Here is a 22,524-nt window from a genome sequence, read left to right on the forward strand (position 1 = left end):
TATTGGGAACCCATTTTGCGTTTATGTCATGTCTTTAATAGTTGGTACACTACGTTGTAAAGATAATATTGGTTTGTTTCGTAACGGCAATCAAAGTTATATGCTATTTAAACTTTTATTCAGCCTTCTGACAATATTAAGCAAATGATACTGAAAGAGACCGTCCTACAGCAATAGTATTTACAGGAATGGTATTTGACACGCTCGATTAGCTTATATTTTCTATTACACCACAACGACACACAATCGTACATATGTTCACGCGAGCATAATTACGTCCTTTTTGAGACCTACACAACTTATTGTATGAAACTATAATGTTAATGAACTAAAAAAAATTACTCAAATTTATAATATACACTCCTTTAAATAAAATAAGATAATTATCAGACTATTGCTTTAGTCGCATATTGCATGGAAGTAAGTTAACTATATCTGGAGACAGCCGTGATGCAAAATTCATAATGTCAAGATTTTAAAATGCAGAATAAATGAATTTTGATATCTATTCTTGATTCAGGTGGTTGAATATCTTTTGGATCGATCCAGCCAGCATCATATAGATGAAGCGGTTCTTCAGGCTATCAACGCTGGACATGTCCAGATCGCTGAGACAATACTTAAACACCCACGTTATCTTGAAATGTGGCGGGAAAGACGAAAAATAAGTGATACGGATGGCTTCGTCAAAAAAGTGAATTTAGCAGAGTCACAGTTTTCACCAGATATTACCCCTCTTATCCTAGCTGCACAGAAAAATATTTACGAAATTGTTCAGCTACTACTTTTACGTGGGGAATTGATTCAGAAACCGCACAAGTTTACATGTTCGTGTACGGAATGTCAGAATAAAACAGAGGTTGATCATTTGAGGTTGGCCAAATATAGACTGAACGCATATAGTGGGCTGGCCAGTGAGGCATATCTCTCCCTGCACTCCTGTAAAGACCCTATTCTGTCAGCATTTGAACTTGCTAAAGAATTACGAAAATTATCCAAAGTGGAGAAACATTTCAAGGTATTAAACTTTATTTTGTATTTATTTTATAATCTATGTTCACTATTGCACAAATTGAGGAACCAAGAGGGCTACGACATTTTGGTTTTGTCTTATGCAGTTTACCAAAATTACTATAAAATCAAATATAGTAAAAGATGAATCAAATGCAGACTATGGGGGCGTAGAGGGGTCAATAGCACGAAAGATATCACGATATTAATGAGGTAATATTATGTCTACATATTGTGAATGTTGCGATGATTTTACGCCTCAAAAGACAAGATTCTGGAGTAAATTTGTTGGCAATACTTCAGAATTGCAACATCTTAACGCAAATGTACACATTTAAAACGATCGAAGACATACAAAAATGAACAGTTGATTCAATTAACGCAACAAAAATTGTTATTTCAGGGGTAAACTTATCTCAACGACCACAATATGTTGACATATTACCTTATTTATATCGCAGCAAAAATCGTTATTTTAAGGGTAAAATTAACTTAACGACCGCAATATGATGACACATTACATTATTAATATCGCGATTTCTGTCCTGATATTGATCCCTATATACTTACCTACTGAACAGATGACATAAACCGAGTTAATTGAATCAACGCGCTATGGTGTATGTCGTTTTTCTTTTTAAATGGCCACGTTTGCGTTAAGGTATTGCTATTCTGAAGCTATGTCGACATATTCCATTTCGCCGTATTATATTTCGACATGTTCGTAAAATATCGCCATGCGCTATGTCGACATAATTGGAGACTTTTGGCAGGTGGAATTTTTCCCATCCGTATCACGTATCCGTATTGCGTCAATGTAGTTTTAGAGTTTTGGTAGATTTTCGCGCCGCGTACGTATAATTAGATGAGCAGAGCTTAGTTCTATTACAGCATGATGGCAGTTATCTACCAAGATCACCATCGGTACTAGTCAAGTGCCTAAACGTACGAATACCTGGAGTGAGTAAAGTCACTTGGCAGTCGCTGAGCTATTAAATTAAATATAATGACGAATCTAATTTAAAAAATCTTCGAATTAGACTCGACAGCACTTTTTGGTTTCATTAATGTATCATCTAAAAGAGTGTATACCTCTTTTTCCATAGAATCACATCATTTACAGATTTACAAGATCCCACCTCCCTAAATTTAGCACTTAGATCAACCAACATGTGGAGAGACAGACGGGGAAAATATGTAAAATAATGATTAAATTCCAGTCTGTATCATGGTTAAGATCACCTTCGTGTTCTAGGATACACATAGATTCATAAAAACGCCAAGGCGCAACATTTCAGCGTCTAAAAGTAGCAAAAATGACGAGGATGTTATACGGACCTTTTCCGGATGAAAGCTGTTCGATACGTGCACGGTGCCGTATCACGTATGAGAAATACACACACATTAATGACGTCACACGCAAAATCGATACGAACACGCGATACGGACCAGGAATTTACGCTTGCCAAAAGTCTCTAATACAACTCAGTGCGTTGATTCAATCCACGCGACAAGACAGTCCATATGTTGACATATTATTACCTTATTAATATCGCGGTATCCATTGCACTATTGACCCCTATAAATCTATTTCTTAATCTCACACTAAGATTCTGTTAATGATTTACAAGTAACGTTCCATGAATTGATCTTTAAATTCTACAAAATAAAATCTACACCAATACACAATATGTCCCGAACGTATTTATCTAGAAAAACGACATACCTTATGTACCGTTTTTTTTTTTTTTTTGTATGACGTCACCTTATATTAGTGTTTTGAATGTTATCACAATTGGTGGTTAACGCTTTTCATCTCTGCAGGACAGAGGGTCTAGCAAGGGACAAGGCATAGTCGTTCGGATAGGACGAAAACTGAGATCACATGTACACATTGGCGTACACGTAATAGATCTCTTGGCAGTTAGAATTCATGATAAGAGTAGGTTTTTAAGCCGCTGTCCGGGCAAAATTACCCGCATAGCACACTCTATGGAGTATGCTCATCTCCATTAGCCCAGTCGGAGCAGAACTGCAGGACGTTAAACCCCATTTCTTTTTCATTTCATTTCTCCTTTAACGACATTAATTTTAAATATACTGGTGTGTAATTCACAAAAACTTATACTAAAATATCTTAGGAAATCAGCATTTTCATTGCCAAGAGTTAAGATGTTAAATCTCAACCTATGAAATGGTTGCATCATTAAAATATCGTGACTGTTACGATCTTTCAGAAAGAATACAAGGAGCTAGCAGAGCAGTTAAGTGAGTATGTTATGAAGTTATTAGACAGAATTAGAACCCAAGAAGAACTGGAAATGGTATTAAATAAAACTGGTCAAAGTAATCAGGAGAAATATGAGAGCTTAGCCAGATTTAAACTAGCATTACGCAATCACGAAAAGGGAGTAAGTACATTTCTGTTATTTCTGGATACGGAACAACTTGATTAAAATTACATGTACATGTTTTTCAATGCGTTTCGTTTTATATTCCCCATCTTATAATACATCGGACTCAGTTTTACTTACCCATTGACGAGATTTATCAATGTGGCCTGTTTTAGACCCTGTAATGTAAACATATATTTGGAAGCAGAGAGTAATCCCGTTAAGAAAAAGAAGAAGCCGCCCTAACGGGAGCCGCCTAAATATATTCCAGACCGAGACTATGAGGGATCTCGGGTTTTTTTACAATTCGAACAACTGCTGCTTCTTATCAAACCCACACTTGAAAAGCACTAGGAACAGTGCCGGACTGTCCGTGACAGGTGGGCCTAAGCTCATTAAAAAGAAAAAAAAGAAAGAAAGGAGAGGGAGAGGAAAGAAAAGAAAGAAGGAAGGAGATAATGATAGTGCTCTTAGGTCATTCTGTTATCTAATTATATCAGGAAATCAAAAATTTGCATTCTTCTGCTTTGGTCTGAAATGCTTGGAAAATGGGTTTGCGGTTGTCAATTTTCAAAATTTTCATTGGGGACCCCCCCCCCCCCCAGAGACCCCCTCGGACGCTCTAGCGCCTTCGGCGTCTTTGTGTGGGCCTTGGTCAATGACCTGACAGGTGGGCCTTCGTACCACCAGTCCGGCACTGACTAGGAACATTCCCAACATACACTAGGTCGAACTGGGTGCTTTTTGGTTAGGGATTAAGCTCGAAACGAAATAAAGATTTATTATTTTAATTAGACTGGGGTTAAAGTGCCCAAGCAAAATACACCAATACCATTGAACGCTGATTGCCAGTCAAATTTTAATTTAAAAAAGATCGGCTATAATTATTGTTTTGTTTGGTGATTATCAAAATTTCGCGGAAAGGCATACTCTAACCAAATATCCTACGACTGTCATTGGTCGGATAATTATATGATACTCGGTCCTCGTATAGCTAACTAAAATGAAATGAAGTGGGGGTTAACGTCCTACTGCTCTAGTCCAACTGGGATAATGAAGACGGACATACGCCAAATAGTGTGGAAATTTTGAACAGACAGCGGCTCTATGGCCTACTCTTTTATCGAATTCCAACTACCAAGCGTTATTTTAATAAACACACCCAATGCGTGTACGGTGTTTGGTCCCATCCGAACGACTATACGTTTCCTTTGCCAGACCCTCTATCCTGCATCACTGATAAGAGTGTGCACACCGGTATCGAACACGGGGCATCCAGGTTGGCGAGCCAAAGTCTTACTCACTGCGCCACTGCGTCTCCCATATAGCTAATTACATAATGCTACGGAACGAAACACGTAATGTTTTCGTAATAGTTTTTTGTTTATATATTTTTCTTTGAGGAGGGGGAGAGAGGGATTTTAGTCAGAAGTTGCAGCTAAAATTGTGCATGGTTCAAACATTCTGTCGATGTAGATATTATTGGCCTCCGTGTAACTAATCTATCTATATATATATTTGTGACTGTCGTTTGTCTGTCTGTCTGTCTGTCTGTCTGTTCGGGGTTGGCGGCTACACTAGGTCTGCCCCGAGTCTGAAATTTGGGGTATAGGGGTAGCTCGGACCGGGGAGTAACATAGGCCAGGTGGCGTTAGTCTCCCACTTCCGGTTTCGGAGTTATGACCCCCGAGCGAAGTCTGTATGTTCGGGGTTGGCGGCTACACTAGGTCTGCCCCGAGTCTGAAATTTGGGGTATAGGGGTAGCTCGGACCGGGGAGTAATATAGGCCAGGTGGCGTAAGTCTACCACTTCCGGTTTCGGAGTTATGACCCCCGAGCGAAGCCGGTCTGTTCGGGGTTGGCAGCTACACTAGGTCTGCCCCGAGTCTGAAATTTGGGGTATAGGGGTAGCTCGAACCGGGGAGTAACATAGGCCAGGTTTCGGAGTTATGACCCCCGAGCGAAGCCGGGTATCCTGCTAGTTATTAAATATAAATGGGTCATTTTTGACAAACAGGAAATAAATAGTCTCTGATTGCCCATATCTCGGTTATGTGTCATGTTGATCTTCGTCGGATTTTCATTTTTGGATTCTTTGGACGAATCCCCCAAAGGGGCTCTAGCTGACGGTTTTTCGAAATTCGGAAGTTCGTCGATTAGTTTTAGCATCAATGATTTGCGAAAGTTTTCTTCAGCATTTTTTCGACATTCAAGATGACGTATCTCCGTTAGTATTTGAGGTATCGGTAGAAAACAAAGAACACAATGATTCCTTCAAAATGGCAGATTAAAAGTTTTTGTGACGGCTTCCGGAAACTTCATAAAATTACCGAGGCTTTCGATTTTTCCCGAACATGAATATTTCATTTTCAGAGACCTTGTTCGATAACATTTTCAACCGTTGGCCACCGTATTGGATTTTAATATTCAGCCGCCATTTTGCTTCCTATGTTCGAAAACTTTTTTTTTGGGGGGGGGGGGAGGGGGAGTTGAACCTACTCCAAATGACAATAATTCATAGGGAGACGATTTTTTAATTTCGATTTTATTTACTTTCGGTTTCACTTTGAATTTGGTTTCATTTTTGACCTACTATCTGGTGACCTAGCCGTTCAATGAACCTTGGCCTTTGCATATGGCCACAGATTACTAAATATTTCCCCATTGACTTCAATGTTAATTCTCGTCTCTTAGACCGGCCCTAACTTTTCCCCAAATTTTCGTTGGGTAGAACGCTTTCTGCCACAGACGGGGCAACAGGTGGCAAACTCTTGCCCAAAAGCATGTATGAGGTTCACCATGAAAAACTTGAGATACACAAGCTGGAAGTAGAGACAAGTAAACATGCAATTTTCGACCCTAGATTTCAACCTAACCAACCTCTCAACTCTTGTATCCTTCCGCCTCAAAATCATGAATATTCACCAAAACCTGGCAGAAAATGGAAAATGTATCATCAAACCCTTTTCTTCCATTCTACACCAGAAAGTCACCACAGCTCGCCATGCAAAGGGTGTGGGGAGAGAAAGACTAAAAATAACTTTGGCCCTTGTTTCGTGGGTCACGGCGTAGAAATATTTGATGCTCTGTGTGCATATACTGTCAACTAATATCAAAAAGTTCTATCTTGAAGTATAACTTCCGGTTTTATTAACAGTTCAATATGACAGTTTTTTCCACTTTAGTTGGTATTGGATGTTACTATACTAAATAGTTCATGATGTAACTTTATCGCTGACGCGACAAGACGTGACCTGACGTGACCTCACTTACCGAAACACATCAGTAATGCTTTTAAGCGGTTCTAATTATTTTTAGAGTTGTATACTATATTTTAACTGTTATTTCTAGTTTGTATCCCACCCTAGTTGTCAACAGAGATTGGTTGAACTATGGTATACTGGTATGGGACGATGGGAGAGAAATAGATGGTTTCAACGAATCTTATCCGGCTTTTTATTTATGCTTTATTACCCATTTTTAACCATTGCTTATGTATTTAAACCAAATTGCAAGGTAAGAAAAATTATAATGTCTAAAATGTATTTCTTTGATTCAAAACATAATTATATAACTAACCTAAGACTCTATAACAAGTTTCATTAAAACCAGTCAGTAACTCGATACTCCGTCTTTTCAGACGATTGCAGACTCTGGAACCGAATGTCCATTTCTTTATCCTTGTTGACAAGTTGCTCAGCTGTTATGTTGATATACAATAGGCCTTATTTTGGAAATCGGACATTTTGTATGAACGTCCACTCGAAACAAACTAGGTCATATCGGGACTAACATATGGTTCAATTTTACTTCAATAATTCTCTTGCGCGTAGGGGTAGAGTCCCATATATGATTCCGCGAAACTGACTATATTTTCTATATATCTTACGACGTATCGTCTACAGTGGATTCGGAAGTTGCAATTCATGATATCTTTGTCATTTATGAATGGAATTGAATCATATTTGGATTGATATTTCGTTTAGAGATGCACCTAACACAATAATGTGGTTTACAAGGGATTAACAATCCTTCAAATGTCGCTCATAAATGAAAGTGTTATACTTTTATTGTTCTATATTATTTGATTTAAAGATACATTATGGAAGATTAAATAAAGAGCTGGCAGTTTCCACCATAATAGTTAACAACTTGATAATGTAAAGGTAATTTGCTGAACATTTCAGTCAAATTGATCCACTCTGAACCGAGAATTTAGCGATGGAATTTTCGGCCTAGCCTGGATCATCGTTACACATGTACTAAAGTCTGTACGATTAAAAAATATAGTCTCAATTATCCATTTCATGATTAAATCATGAATGAAAGTTGACTAGAAAATTGGATCCTAATCCAGTAAACATCACAGGCTAGAGATGGCATCGAGAGTTAATTATGATCTGGATCAGTTAATTAATGTCTAATTAATAATTGAGATACCATTTCATGCCTAAAGAAAGACATGTATGTCTAATAACTTACATTTATTTCAGTTTGTTGATGTGTTGAAGTGCCCATTCGTCAAATTTGTTGCCCAGTCTGTGTCGTTTTTCATATTTGTAATGTTAATTACATCATCTATGTTCGAGTCGTCACAAGGTGTATCTAAATATAGAACTTACAAATCAACATTTCCATCGGATCATGTTAAATATGAAATGGTTATCAACTCTACCGGTTGCAGGCCTTTTGGAGATGATTTTCCTTTGAGAACAGAATCGCCTTCAGTACTAACAATACTTATGAGTTTGTGGGTTCTAGGTTAGTAATAATAATATGTTATGAGTGTTAGTGTGCACTGACACTGTGTGTCAATTCTGTATACATACTTTCATTCCAGTATGTTTGGAACATTTAATCCGAAACAAGCGAATAGTAATTATTATTGTGTTGATTCCATCTAGTTAAAGTGGCATTAGGTAACAATATTTAAAGTGCTGACAGTTAAAACATAGATAATGAAAACAAAATATGATGAAACTTTCTGTCAAATTGCTTCACCCTGAACAGAGATATTAGCCATTGAATTTTAGGCTAGTCTCGGTCGTCATAAAATATCGCAAGCTAACGATGGTATCAAGAGTTGATTATGGTCTGGATAACTTAATTATATAATTTCCAAGAAAGACCTGCGGTAGGCAGATTTAGCTTTTGCATAATGCATGTTTTATTTCCATGTTAAATGAGCTAAGTCTCTAACTGAATATGCTCCATAATTAAAAACACGAATGAGAATTCAATATTGACCACTTTAAATCAACATTGATGTTGTTATCTTGCCGTGAAACTATAGGATCATATAGTTATGGTTTCGTGTGCCATTTTGTAATGAATAAATAAAATCATATCCTACAACACAATGTGGAAGTAATTAGTAAAGGCTGATTCACAATCGACAAAATAAGAATTTAAAAAATGTGTAGAATGCTCTAAGTAGGCGTAAACGACTGTCATTCAATTTGAACTGTTCATACATTCATATAACATTAATATGTCCCGTTAGAATCATTTTTGTCTATTTCAAGGTACCAAAAAATATGAAGCCATTTAAGCAAGCGCAACGTACCATTGCCTTCTGTTTTGTCAAAAAGCTAGTTTTATCTATCGTTCGATTTTGTCGGATATATAACAGACATTATGATATTAAAGCTACCTATCTTATTACACTAGATAGTGCTTAGAATTTGGTTGCCTTTGGGAAGGAACAATGTCCTATTTTATCCCAGTCTCTGATAGTGGAAAAATTCGCCTCAGTTAAGGGAGAAGTTATTAGGAATATCAAACTGGGCAACCAGCAAGGTCCCACGTTCGTACACAAGACATGTATCCACTGAAGGTATGGTATGGCATGGCATCACATCTTCTTTCGCCTTGTACACGAATCCACAGACCAGACATTCGTCTCAAAATTCCCCCATGCTGCGCTGAGGGGGGATTAATTAACTAAGTTTCAATAAAGGGTTTCTATTTTTCAGGATTTATGTTTCAAGAATGTAGTCAGATTTATCAGAAGAATTGGAAGGACTATATAACATCATATTATAATGTGATCGATTTTCTTCTTATCTCAGCTTATACAACAAGTTTTACACTTCGATTCGTTTGTATGTATAAGGTACGTTAATAACAAATTCTTCCGACATAACCAGATCCCGTGGACTTAGAAAATTGGACCTCTAAATATGAACTGGGCATATAGCGACAGCGCATTCTCTTTACTTGACGTTTTCTTATAATCCCAGTTGTCGACAGCTACACGTGGAAAAGTTGTAAACACGAAATAGACACCCTTACTCGGATTGGAATGGGGCTTAAATGTCCAACTTGTCTGCACCAATCGTGCTTTAACAGCTGAAATAGCGATTACCTCCCCTTATATAGTCCTTGAACGTGCTGGGGGAGAGAGGTGTGTTTAATACAAGACTAAAGTACGGTAACGTGTGCAACGTAAAGGGGAATGTTTTCCAAAACACCGAGCTTCCGCCAACTGCACCTTTTTTAGAATTGAAAGTAGGATATTTTATATGCACTACCAATTCATACAGTTGATCTCCGCAGGCACGCCTCAACCTCGATAAAATCCAAATTAGAACAATAGATATTCTAGTTAGTTGAATGTCCCCACCACTGAGGTACAATTGGGATTATTTTTTTCTCTTTTATTTTTGTATTTATTGTGTATTTATAGTTTTGGAGCGCTCAACGTGAAATAGAACAATCAACCTCACTTGATCCTGACAAAGCTTTTTACACAATTTATTGGTTAAATGCCGGTAAGATTCTTTATATTATTATTTGTTATTTATTTGACTTCATTGATTAAAACATTGACTTCACCCGGTTATATACGTTTCCGCTTACATATCTTTGAATTTTAACTGTCAAGGCCTTTATTACAATAACTCCTATATACACACAGGTTAACCTCCCAATAGGCACACGTTTCTTGTCTGTCACGCGTATGTCTTCTCCAGGTCCGGCGCAAACAATTCTTGATTAGGGGGAATCTCCCGGGGTCTAGATCGTTAGAGACACTTTGTGGGCTATTTCTGGCTAATAAAATTACTCAGTAAATGAGGTGAAAATTTATTCCTTTTCTAAATCCCTGACCATGCAAACACAGTCGATGGTGGTTTGCTGCGATACCGAACTTGACAAATATATGCATAATAATACCAAGGTTATGAACACTCTATAGTGATCACAATTTTTATACGATTTTGATAACTTGACAATGTATGTTTATAAACGAAATATCTCGGTTTGTTTAGATATTGGCGCATATTGGATCGCCACCTCTTATTTTTATCTTGTGGGCCCTTTACAGCTCACAGTTTTTATTTTATTATAAAAAAAACGTTCAAATATATCGCCGTTACACCATGATTACGGTTGAGTGCAAATTTCGTGAAAATCGGACCGAAACTGCCCGAGAAAATCTCCGCTACCGTTAAAAGTATTTATTACCCAATTTGTGGATCACCCAGAGGTTCGAATTGGACCGGTGTTGGACCGTAAATGAAATGAAATGAAATGGGGTTTAACGTTCTACTGTTCTGCTCCTATACTGGGCTAATGAAGACGGGCATATGCCATACAGTGTGCTATGAGGGAAATTTTGCCCGGGCAGCGGCACTATCGCCTACTCTTATATCTAAGAATCATATTCTTATTTTGAGAGGATGCGCAATAAATACTATCGGTGTAGACTGGAATTACCAGACGCTGGAGATTGCCATTCGATTGAGACCTCGGCGTATTTCGCCGAACATAACTGATTTGAAATTAGAGTAAAAACGGAAACGATTTAATGTAAAATCAGTTTATATATATTCATGTTACATTATTATATCCGTTGTGACGCATTTGTGTCAATTTCTAGGTCCAAAATATTAGCGATTTAGCTCCTTTAAAATATGTGTTAAGGATCAAAAGTTCGTAGAGAGAGAGAGAGCGAGAAAAAGGGGTTTAACGTCCACTCGATACAAACTAGGTCATTCCGGGACTAACATATGGTTCACTTTTTAGCAGTGGGAGGAAACCGGAGGACCCGGAGAAAACCCACGAGGTTGGACAGGCGACCCTACTCCTTGTCACGTACAATTGTTGCCCCATTCTGAGGAAACATAACAAATATGTTAAGGATCAAAAGATCTTGAATAAGAGGATGATAAGGGACACAAGGAAAGAGAGTGAGAAAAACTATATCCCTTCGTTTTTTTAATTACCTAATCTGTTAAGTGTCATAGATACAAATGGGAGTGAGATTGAAATAATGTTCAGTTAACTAATCGTGACTCTCGCAACTGGGGATCTCTCAACCCAGGGATCAGTATAGAGCATTGCAGGGTTTTCATCGGAAAGTCTACGTTCTAGAAGTCTCACTATGTTAAAATCATGTCTCGTATCTAACCGCATAATTACTTGTGTGCGATAACACGGAGAAAGGGGGGAGGCTAAAGACCCCCACCCTAGCTCCGCCGGACCTGTTCTCTGACGACCGAGTGGTTCTTCTTTGCATACCCCGGGACTTTCTACTCTAAATCTTATTTCCATGATCACTCGATTACCATGGCAGAGGATAGGTTGGGCCATTTTGACAAATGTCACAGGATAAGATCTACACCCATTTCTCATAAAACAATTCCATTATACATACTTTCTATATTAGGCGTATTAAAAGTCTTTCAGTATGATTATTAAACTTCTTTCAGTCTACTCCGTCTTCATTAGCACGGATTATGCACAAAGCCAGGACGTTAAACCCCATTTCATTTCTTTCAGTCCCCTGGGTGTCTGTGTCCTTGTACATTTTCTTCTTTTCTGTTTTTAAACTAGGATTCCTCCCTCAGACTATAATCATGAACTTATATTGTGTTTCATTTATTTCCCTCCGGAGCTGGGATAATATTTAATTGATCGCGATATTCTTTAGAGTCATTTCTGGTATTCTTCTACTGGAAAGTTGGTGATAAGTTATCTTGATTAGCACCTCGTTTTGACACAAAACAAATAACTAGCCTGAAACCAAGGGATATTAAAAAGTATTTAATACCCTTGAGATGGAAAGAAGAGACAATAATTACAGCTTATTTTTAAAATCTTTGCAAATTTCTTCCCACTGAGTTGGATTTAATTTTTTTAAAAATGAAAAGACCACAGAAAAGGCGTTATTCGTGTCTCGCATGTATTCTCGGCGAATTTAAAGGAAACAATGGCCCTGATTTGGAATATATATTCATAGTTTAATATGGCAAAATCTTTATAGTGTTTAAAAACCTAGAGGGGATTTTAACAAAAAAAACTGTGCTACGTGTCTGGTCGTCATACAATTGAGCCAGTCCTTTTCTTTGGTTGACTTATTACGTACTGATATGGAAATCGAAAAGTTTTTTTAAAAAAAGAAAAAAAAGGTTTTCTTGTCTAGTTTGTCAGCAAATTGAGACAGCCCCATTCTTTATTTGCCTTTATTACCCACTTATATAAAAATAAATCGACAAATTTGGTGATGTATATTTCACGTTTTGTATTTCGCATTCATAGGCCTATAATAGAAAGAACACGTTTACACAATTTGAGCTTTGATCGAATTTGAATCGCTGCTTACTGGTACAAAAATATACGACTTCCATTGTATCTAAGACGAAGATTGATTTAAGTTCAAACTATTTTAGCAAGGAATATTATTATTAAATAATTCTCTTCCTGCACGGTATGAATTGTCCAGCCCACACACGTTTCACTAAACGTAAAGGCTTTAAATTGAAAATAAAAAGCGGGGGAATTGTGAAGTGAAATCTCATGATAATATCCATGTTTAGAAATTAGCTGGCTGTACAAAACGCGTGTGTACATTTTTGCATTCATCAGAAAAAGTATCTCTCAGTCTCATGGCATGCTACTTCAAATAATATATATATATTATAATATTGTTTTTAGCATGTCGAATAAAATGATTATATCTGGTGGCAAAATCACGAATAATAACAAACTACCAGGTCACTGTGATATTTAAAGAAGATGAGCCCCTAGAAGTTAATGCACAGAATCGGGCTGGCTTGATGTGTTTTTTATTAATGATAGCTGTGCGATTAACTTTTAGCTCTGAAATGCTAGACGGAAATATAGTTTCGCTTGTAATTTATGCTCAAACATTTACTGAGAGTTCTCCATTAAAAACGGGGGTCACGTTGGCTAAGTGGGTAAGACGCTGGCTCGCTAGCCTGGAGGTCGGGTGTTCGATCCCAGCATTGGCCGAGAAAGTTCATCCAGATTTTCCGGCATGGTTCCCCCTTGTCGGTGATGCAGGATGAAAGGCCTGACAAGAACAGCTGTCTAGTCGTTCGGAAGGGACGAAAAACCGTGGTCCCGTGAACATATTGGCGTGTACGTAAAAGATCCCTTGACAGTTGGAATTTGATCTAAGAGTAGGCCGTAGAGCCACTGTCCGGGCACGATTTCCCTCATAGCATACTGTATGGCGTGTGCCCGTCCGGAGCAGAACATTAGAACCTTAAACCCCATTTCATTTCATATCATTTCCATTAAGAACGGTGTAGTTTCCCCTTGGTAGTTGATATAGCACGGAACAGTGTCTAGTCGTTCGGATGGGACACAAATAAAGTTAGCGTGTACGCATTGTCTTGCACGTAAAAGAACCCCTGGCAGTTGGAATTCAAAAAAAAGAATAGGCCTGTCTTCGTTTACGATGGATCAAACTTGACTCAGTACACATCGTTATCCCATGGTTGTTTCAGCTTGGTAGCCATTTTCTTTACTCTACACAAGATGCCGAAAGTTATACTAGCGTGGCGTTCTAATTATACTTTGGCACTCTCTAAAAATTTCTAGCAGAATAGGACGGTGCAAAGTGTTACTTTAATTATGAACTAATATTACCAATGTGGTGGAATTATTCCAGATCAAGTTTAACCATTAGGATTGTGACAGGGAAATAATGACGTCTGGTTCTCATCTTATAACAACGACCTATATAAATATAATACCGTAGTTTCATTAACGAATATAATTACCATACTACGCCTTTATGAAATGACATTACTGGGTGTCATTTATTTGGCGCTACCTGACGTGTCATAACTAAACTCAATTAACTGAGGAAAGACACTAGAAGCGGATATTAATCCAGTTATCCCTAACAAAACGCTTAATATCTAGTAGCGCCTCCTTACGCATATCTTTATTGATAACGCCCTGACCGATCAAAAGACATTATTTATTAATATGATTTAACTGATCATATTGTCTTTGTGATCACCCAATGATATAAATTATGATGTGAGTCGATCAATGGTATTGTATCAAGAACCGTTATTGCAATAGGAAACCGGACGTCCTTTTAGTAGGATTACTAGACATAATTATTGATAGGGATGCAAACCATGTAGCTTATTATATTGATGTATAATTCCACAGCAGTCTCAATCTCAGAGAAATGTTTATATACTATATAGTTTCGGAGAATGAGTTCATCGATATATTTTGGGGATTTTATTCAAGGCTATATGGAGGAAATGCGAAATTCAAATGCAGGGTAAATTATTCGTTGAGCTGACTCCAAAATATAAAGACAAAATTCAACAAGGTTCAGTGCAGGTAAAATTAAACTGTAGGCTATCTATACGACCTGCATGGGTTTGTTTGTAAAAATACATCTCGCCCTGGCTCTGCGACCCACGCCATTGATTTGACATAGCCGGTAAATTTAAGTTATCCTGTTGATGAATAAACCGTTTTTCTTGGATAATAAAGGTTCTAAAAAATCAAAGAGAATGAATCAGACTTGAAACACAACAGGGAACCCATTATAAAGAAGTAATTAAATCTTAATGTTGTGGAGACTGAGCCACAAAATATATAAATCAAAATAAAATGATTAAATTTTTCATAGACTGATCCCTATTGTGACATCTGACTTTATAACTTCTTGGTATACGGTTAGCGCTATATGATCATGTCGGCTAAATTTTTCGTCATAGGTCACGAGATGTAAACAGGGCTAGCGCTAATCCCAACCCTAACCCTGACCCTGGACCAAGCCCGAATGCTTACCTACTAACCTACAATCTCGCCAACAATTACGTGTCCTAACCTTATTTACATCTCAGCGACCTTGACAAAAATTGAGCTGACCTTAACAATCAGATTTAGCCTTGCGGGAGAGGGGGAGAGAGAAATGGGGTTTAACGTCCACTCGACACAAACTAGGTCATTTCGGGACTAATATATGGTTCAATTTTATTTTCATAATTCACTTGCGCGTAGGGGTCTTTAGCAGTGGGGGGAAACCGGAGGGCCCGGAGAAAACCCACGAGGTTGGACAGGCGACCCCACTCCTTGTCACGTAAAACCGGGGATCGAAACCACGCCAGTTGATTCAATGACAGACTTTATGGTACAGCGCGCACGTGCTAACCATTCAGCCATCCAACCCCCCATTTAGCCTTGGTATACAGCATGTACGTACATTAATAATATTTACTATCCAGATCTAGTCAGATTGTGATCTTGGATGGTTTTGGTTCACTGACAAAGGCCGTTGCTGAGGAAGAAAAGTCTTTCTAAAAGGTCACGTCCAGTCTATGAAGGATAGAGAAAATGCGATCAAATTAGTAAAGCATGATGAGATAAAATGAAATGGAGTTTAATGTTCTACTTTTTGTCTCCAACCGGGATAATGAAGACAGGTGTATACGCCATATCACTGTCCTTCGATAGGGAAAATGTAAACGGATTCCAACTGTCAAGGATTACCACACGTGCACGCCACCGTGTACACGGAACCTCGTTTTTACTTCCCACCCGAACTAATAGAAAACTGACAAGGGTAACCAAAGTGAAACATCCCAGCGAAATTTCTAGACCTCTTGATATCTGAGTCAAGTACAATGAAATAGTGGGTATTTACATAGAGTCGAGGCCAGTCAACTCTCATTGTTAAAAATTCCCTAGAATGTTTCCTACTTGAGCTTGTGTATCCCATTTTGGAGGATTTACAGATTTATATTTGGATTTGATTTCCCTTTCTTTACGATATTCTTTTCTGTGTTGAATGAAATTTGAACGGTCACATTACGAAACGAAATAGCATCCGTGTTTTAATCAGAAGTAACTAATTTAGTAGTTTGATCTTAAATTAAGTCCTAGTGAAGGGATAGTAAACAAATCTAAGAATGATTTGATTTATAACACCTAATTGAAATTATATATTGATTTCTTTTCCAGATCGATTTTATTGGGATGCCTGGGATCCAATCAACCTATCGGAGGGTCTGTTTGCTTTTGCTAACATATTAAGCTTTGCCAGAATTAGTTACCTTTTACCAGCTAACGAAAGTCTTGGACCTCTACACATATCACTTGGGCGAATGTTAAATGTAAGATTTGATACATTCGTTTAAAGGCGCTATGCGTAATCTTAGCGATATCGCAATACCTTGCGAACTACAATATTGTGAAAGTTGAATCTCCTAATAACTAGGAGTATCAGTCCAAAAATGGTTCAATTCTGTTCATAGTATATACAACGATATGACGCATTGAATATTCCACCGAGCTATGCTGTCCCCTATGCAACGAGACCGCAACCATATCTGTTTGCCGTGACGGAAATTGATTACCCTGTTTTAAAATTGATTGAATCCAGTAAGGGAGCTTATCCGGCGTTGTTCGTTTGATTTGTTTTCTTCAAGAACTGATAAAAAAAATACAATTTAGGTATATATTAGCGTGGATTCAGTCGTGGGGAATTTTATATTTTCCGAAAATTGCAGAGTTACTTTAAGGCAACAAAGATTTATTTACTAAACTTTCTATTTAATTATTTTTAAAAATAAAGGTTATTATTCTTATATTAAATGCCTGAATCAATTAAATAAAATCATCCATATTCCCTTCAAATTAGATTCTTAGTGTTGCTTTATAAAACTATCACAATTTTGACTTTAGTTCAAACAATTTAGTATTTTGGCAAAGGATGTCACTTACTCCAGAATACCCCGGTGATAATATAGGCCACTTGCCTTCTCTATGGTTTGTGACAAATACTCTAGAACTTATTGACCCCAGCTAGTTTTTCAACTCTATATACTTCTGTTTAGTCACGTTCTAATTAGACATGTAATTAATCCCATATGTCATTTATAAAGGAATACGCACTGGTTAGTAATGACGTGATAAGAAGACAATTTCATATATGATCATGAGTCTTATCTATTTTCCTTATTGTCGGACCCTATATAAACAGGAGTATGCTAACAGAGACGAAAGTGGAGAAGAGGGGCTTGGACGAGTGCATGGACTCACCCGCGTTCAGCCGCTGCCTTGTCAGAGGGGCGGAATGGTGGATTTAATATAGTTATGTACCGTCCCGGTGTGTTCTTGTAGTAGTCTAGTTTCTGTTTAATATATGCCCCTGTTGTAGTTATGTAGCTATGTTATATTCTGTTCCAATGTAAATAAGCCCTATATGTACGAAACCGATCTCTGTTATCACTAAGATAGTGTTGTTGTAGAAATTGTTGGTTAGAGTTTCGTTAAGGTTTAGGGCTAGGTCCAGGGTTCGGGTTGGGGATAACGCTAGCCCTGTTTACATCTCATGACCTTTGATCAAATCTGGAGGTCGACTTAAGAAGTAGATCTAACCAAATACATCCATAAAACATTCGCCCTTACCGGATATTACATCATCACATACATTGTAATAATAGTTGTTTTTATAAAATAATAAAGCAATACGTTTTAGAAATGCACAAACCTCCATAAAGTAATAAATGTGTCTACATTTATCCATTGTTGCATTGTTTTGCCTCAACCCTTCTAATAAATACACCAGTTTTGTTTAATAATTACACGTACATTTGGCCATCTTAATATCAGATCGGCACTTTGGCTATTGGGATCTAGACCACCATTAAGATGTAAAAGACATTTTTCATTGGTTGATTGTTTTGTGGGGTTGCTAATTACTTTCACCTGATTGGATGGTTTTATGTGATTGTTCTTTACAGTTTATTTAGATACTAAGACTGATGGGCCTGTTCATAAAACTATCGCTGCCCAATGAAAGAAAAATAACAATGTGACCTTCCGGTTATGCACATGTTAAATGCATAAGTTGTTTCACTATAGAAAATACAAATTGTTAACAATTTTTTAAAATTTTATTTTAAATTTCAGGACATTGCTAAATTCATGATTCTTTTCGTATTTGTAATGGTTGCCTTTATGATTGGCCTACACAATCTGTTTTGGTACTACAGTAATCACGAAAGTCTGGAGATTGAACATAAGAATATACCAAACATGAATGCCAAACAAAGTTTTGGAGAGTAAGTAGTTTGATAAATCATCATTGCTGCACTATGCCCCTGAAATAAGTACGAGCATGGTTAGTTCCCTTTGTCGAAGTACTGAAGACCAGTCAAATCGCACACCGAAAGATGGCTTTTTCAACATCGAAGTTTTATCCTAAGTGTTGTTTATGGATTATATACAATTATATTAAACACGACTATATATCTAACTAATTATATAAAGCACTACTAGATATCTAACTAATGAATAGTCTGGAGGCTCAGTGCGGAGGGGTGTCCATCAAATGGGCACAAAACCAGACCTAATGTAAAATTTTGCGTAGAATACGATGCCGGGGGGTAATCAGTCCACCGTTCGGGCGTTTTCGAGATATTCGGGGTCAAAGGTCAAATGAGGTCATTTGCACTGAAAGTGAATGCGCTGTCAATATTGTATCACGAAAACATGCTGAAAATGATTGAAAGTAATCAACCTATCAATAAGAATGTAAACTTGCTAAAGGTCAAAAGGTGATATTGTCAGTTTTTGCACTAGGAAGATTTAAAGCAATAAAATGTCAGCGTAAAATATAAAAACTAAAGCTAAACCTGTTCTAATTAATAAAATGAAGATTAAAAACTTATCTTTAGGTGGTCTTAGCACCGTACATTTACTTTAGAACGTCGAAAAAGATCTTGCATAACAGAACCAAAACACTGAGCCTGAGCCTCCGGTCTAGAAGCACAAGTTTAGGACATGCAAATTCATCACAGAGAATCCCATGTACTTTTCGTTAATGATAAAATTATGCAAGCAGTTGTGACCACGTTATTTCGGGTCTTATAAAATTAAGACTAAGTCCAAGTAACTTATATGTGATTTATTAAACATATGTGATCTTAAACATAGATAAAACAACAAATATTTACAAGAAAAGAGAGAGATCCGATCCGTTCTAAACCATAGCTCACTCTATGTTTGAAATACAATTCTACAAAATATATAATAGACAATTGTGACACATTGACAATTAAAGTATAAAATATTGCTTCTAAGTTGAAATCTAAAACAATAGTTCGTTTTATAGAGAGTTTGGTTAATGACCAATACTTAATCCCTCCATTGTTTAGACTGTAATGTTTCGTCTAAATTATATCTGACGTAATAGCCATTGGCTGGTTTAATATGGTTCTATAACCCAGGGGCCAGTTGATATTTGGCTGTAAAGAGTTAATTGACTATGTGTTTTTATAAGAACAATATATCACTCATACCAGTGTCTGTTTAGTTCAACACGTATCTTACTTGAGAAATAATTAGGTAAATAAAATATATTAATGTTGTCAAAGATATGTTTAACAAAATGGGAAAAGTAACATTGGTTTTTAATATATAGAAATCATATGACTTATGTCGGTCATACAGTCATGAAATAGTTTTGTTGCTTTCAGTATCATCGGGTTAACGCTGTGCATGAATGTAAGTCCTGTAGGCTCACTCTGTCGGGCTCAAAGCGAATAGATAAAGCTTGGTGGTGGTAGTTTCTAAAGAAATACCAACTTCCAGTTTTCAGGTGGAGTTACCTATTTGCCAGTAATCACCTTTTATCTTGTTATACTCGTCTATAAGCCATGCACATGCGACATGGCAACGTCCCTTTTTTTTGTCCTAGGAGTAATGTCAGGCTTTATAATTACCGCTTACCTAAGCTAACAGACAACAACTAATAATCCGGTTTATCAGGTCACACAGTGCAATAAACTGTGTTGACGATAACTTCCAAACGGTTCATTATTTTGAGCTAAAATTTTCTGACTTGGTTAACATGCTATTCATCAACCTTTCCTTTAACAATGGAAGTCTTTTGTTTAAATATTTAAATATACATGCAATTCTTTCCCTGGGTATTTGACTGACGGATGTTCCCATTCAAACTGTCAAAACGTATTATTCATGTATGTAAAGTTGATGAGGTATTGGCGCGCATTAATCCCAAATCTACTATTTCTTACAAACCAGTAAATGCCATAAGAATGAAAGATGACAAACATTACCAAATAACGACAAGAAAACGAAAGTGAATTCTTTAATTGTTAACGGTTTAAGAGATCCGATTGAAAAATTGACATTTTATTACGTCGGAATTTATTTTCCCTCCCCATTTACATTGTAACATGTAGTTTTACTTAAGTTTGGTTTGAATAATTTGGGGAAAATGGAAAGGAGCCATATCAAAATCATAATAATTATAACATTAGATTGGCAATAATTTATATGGTAAAAGTGCTATTTTCTCTGGGGAATAGATATAACCATATCTTATGTATTTTGTCTGTATATGGATATTTAGAGAGAGAGAGACAGCGAGAGAGAGAGGCAGAGAGGGACAGAGAGACAGAAATGGGGTTTAACGTCCACTCGACACAAACTAGGTCATTTCGGGACTAACATATAGTTCAATTTTATTTCCATAATTCGCTTGCGAGTAGGGGTATTTAGCAGTGGGAGAAAACCGGAGGACCTGGAGAAAACCCACGAGGTTGGACAGACGACCCCACGTACAACCGGGGAATCGAAACCACGCCAGTTGACTCAATGACAGACTTTATGATACAGCGCGCACTTAATGAGTTAATCTTAGGCTTTACATTAGCACATTAGCACTTTGTTTTATTCTAGAGGATTGAGTGGCCTAAAGATTTAACGGATGCACTTTAGATCTCAAGGTCTGTCATGGAGACAAGTGGCGTGGTATCTATTCCCCGTTGGTACGTGACAGGGAGTAGGGTCGCCTGTCCAACACACTGGGTCCTCTGGTTTCTTCAAACTCCTTATAATGACCATTACGCGCAAGATAATTATGAAAATAAAATTGGACCATAAGGTAGCCCCGAAAAGACCTACACTCGATTTCGACAAAACGTTGATATCACATCGTCAATTATAAACAGTAAAAATCCTTAAGCACGCGCTTTTCTCAAATTAAAACATTTCCGAAATAATGTGAAAGGAAATGGTTTGAAACGTGCATTGTGTAGAGTCTAAATCTACCTATTGTGGGACTTTATAGTTTCAAATGTTATACAACTGATTGTTTAGACATTTATTTACAAGGCAAGTCCATAATCAACTCTAAAAGTCACCGGGTGCATGGCTTAGATATTGATTAGATTAGAACACCTTCTCCATTTAATAATTTAAAGATAAAATAGATTTTGGATACTTCGGGGGATTTTTGTATCGTAACGATCGAGACTATCTTGTCAAAACCTCAAACACGCACAACATCGCACAGAATAAAGTAATGTGAGTGAAATTTTCAATAAATTTAATTTCCATTATCTATTTTTGAACTATTATAGGAAGAACCTAATTCATCTATACGCATTTTCATATATATATATTATGTTGTTATTGCAATTCTTTTAGTGTATTATATTTTACAGTGTTAAGGCGACATTTAGAACAGTATTTTGGTCCTTATTTGGACGAGGTGAACCAGATGTTGTTCGATTAGGTGAATATAATAATTATGTAACAGAAGACATTGGATATATTATATATGGGGCCTACAACGCAACATCGGTGATAGTTTTACTGAATATTTTGATCGCCATGATGACCAGATCATTTCAAAAAATAGCAGTAAGTGAGATACTCTTAATATATTTTGGAGCTGCAGTGACTAAGTGAGTAAAACGCTGGGCTTCTAACCAATCGGTATTGGCTGAGAATGTCACTTGGGATTTTCCGGCTCGGCCTCCCCTCCTTGTCAGTGATGCAGGACCGGGGGGGGGGGGCTGGCA

General features: G+C 37.2%; 1 protein-coding gene across 1 annotated transcript in view; it reads left to right on the forward strand.

Moving 5' to 3' along the window:
• The first annotated feature begins 524 nt into the window (after positions 1-524).
• The window catches only part of LOC130012185 (short transient receptor potential channel 7-like), a 33,252-nt gene continuing 11,252 nt past the window's right edge, over positions 525-22,524 (forward strand). Inside the window, exons 1-9 of the mRNA XM_056099607.1 lie at positions 525-1,018; positions 3,249-3,422; positions 6,755-6,919; positions 7,897-8,164; positions 9,379-9,518; positions 10,092-10,176; positions 16,649-16,800; positions 18,602-18,753; positions 22,165-22,363. Of these exons, the coding sequence (XP_055955582.1) occupies positions 644-1,018; positions 3,249-3,422; positions 6,755-6,919; positions 7,897-8,164; positions 9,379-9,518; positions 10,092-10,176; positions 16,649-16,800; positions 18,602-18,753; positions 22,165-22,363 (1,710 nt within the window). The 5' untranslated portion in view covers positions 525-643. The remainder of the gene's footprint in view (positions 1,019-3,248; positions 3,423-6,754; positions 6,920-7,896; positions 8,165-9,378; positions 9,519-10,091; positions 10,177-16,648; positions 16,801-18,601; positions 18,754-22,164; positions 22,364-22,524) is intronic.

The sequence above is a fragment of the Patella vulgata genome, chromosome 3 (assembly GCF_932274485.2).
Source record: "Patella vulgata chromosome 3, xgPatVulg1.2, whole genome shotgun sequence".
Lineage (NCBI taxonomy): Eukaryota > Metazoa > Mollusca > Gastropoda > Patellidae > Patella > Patella vulgata.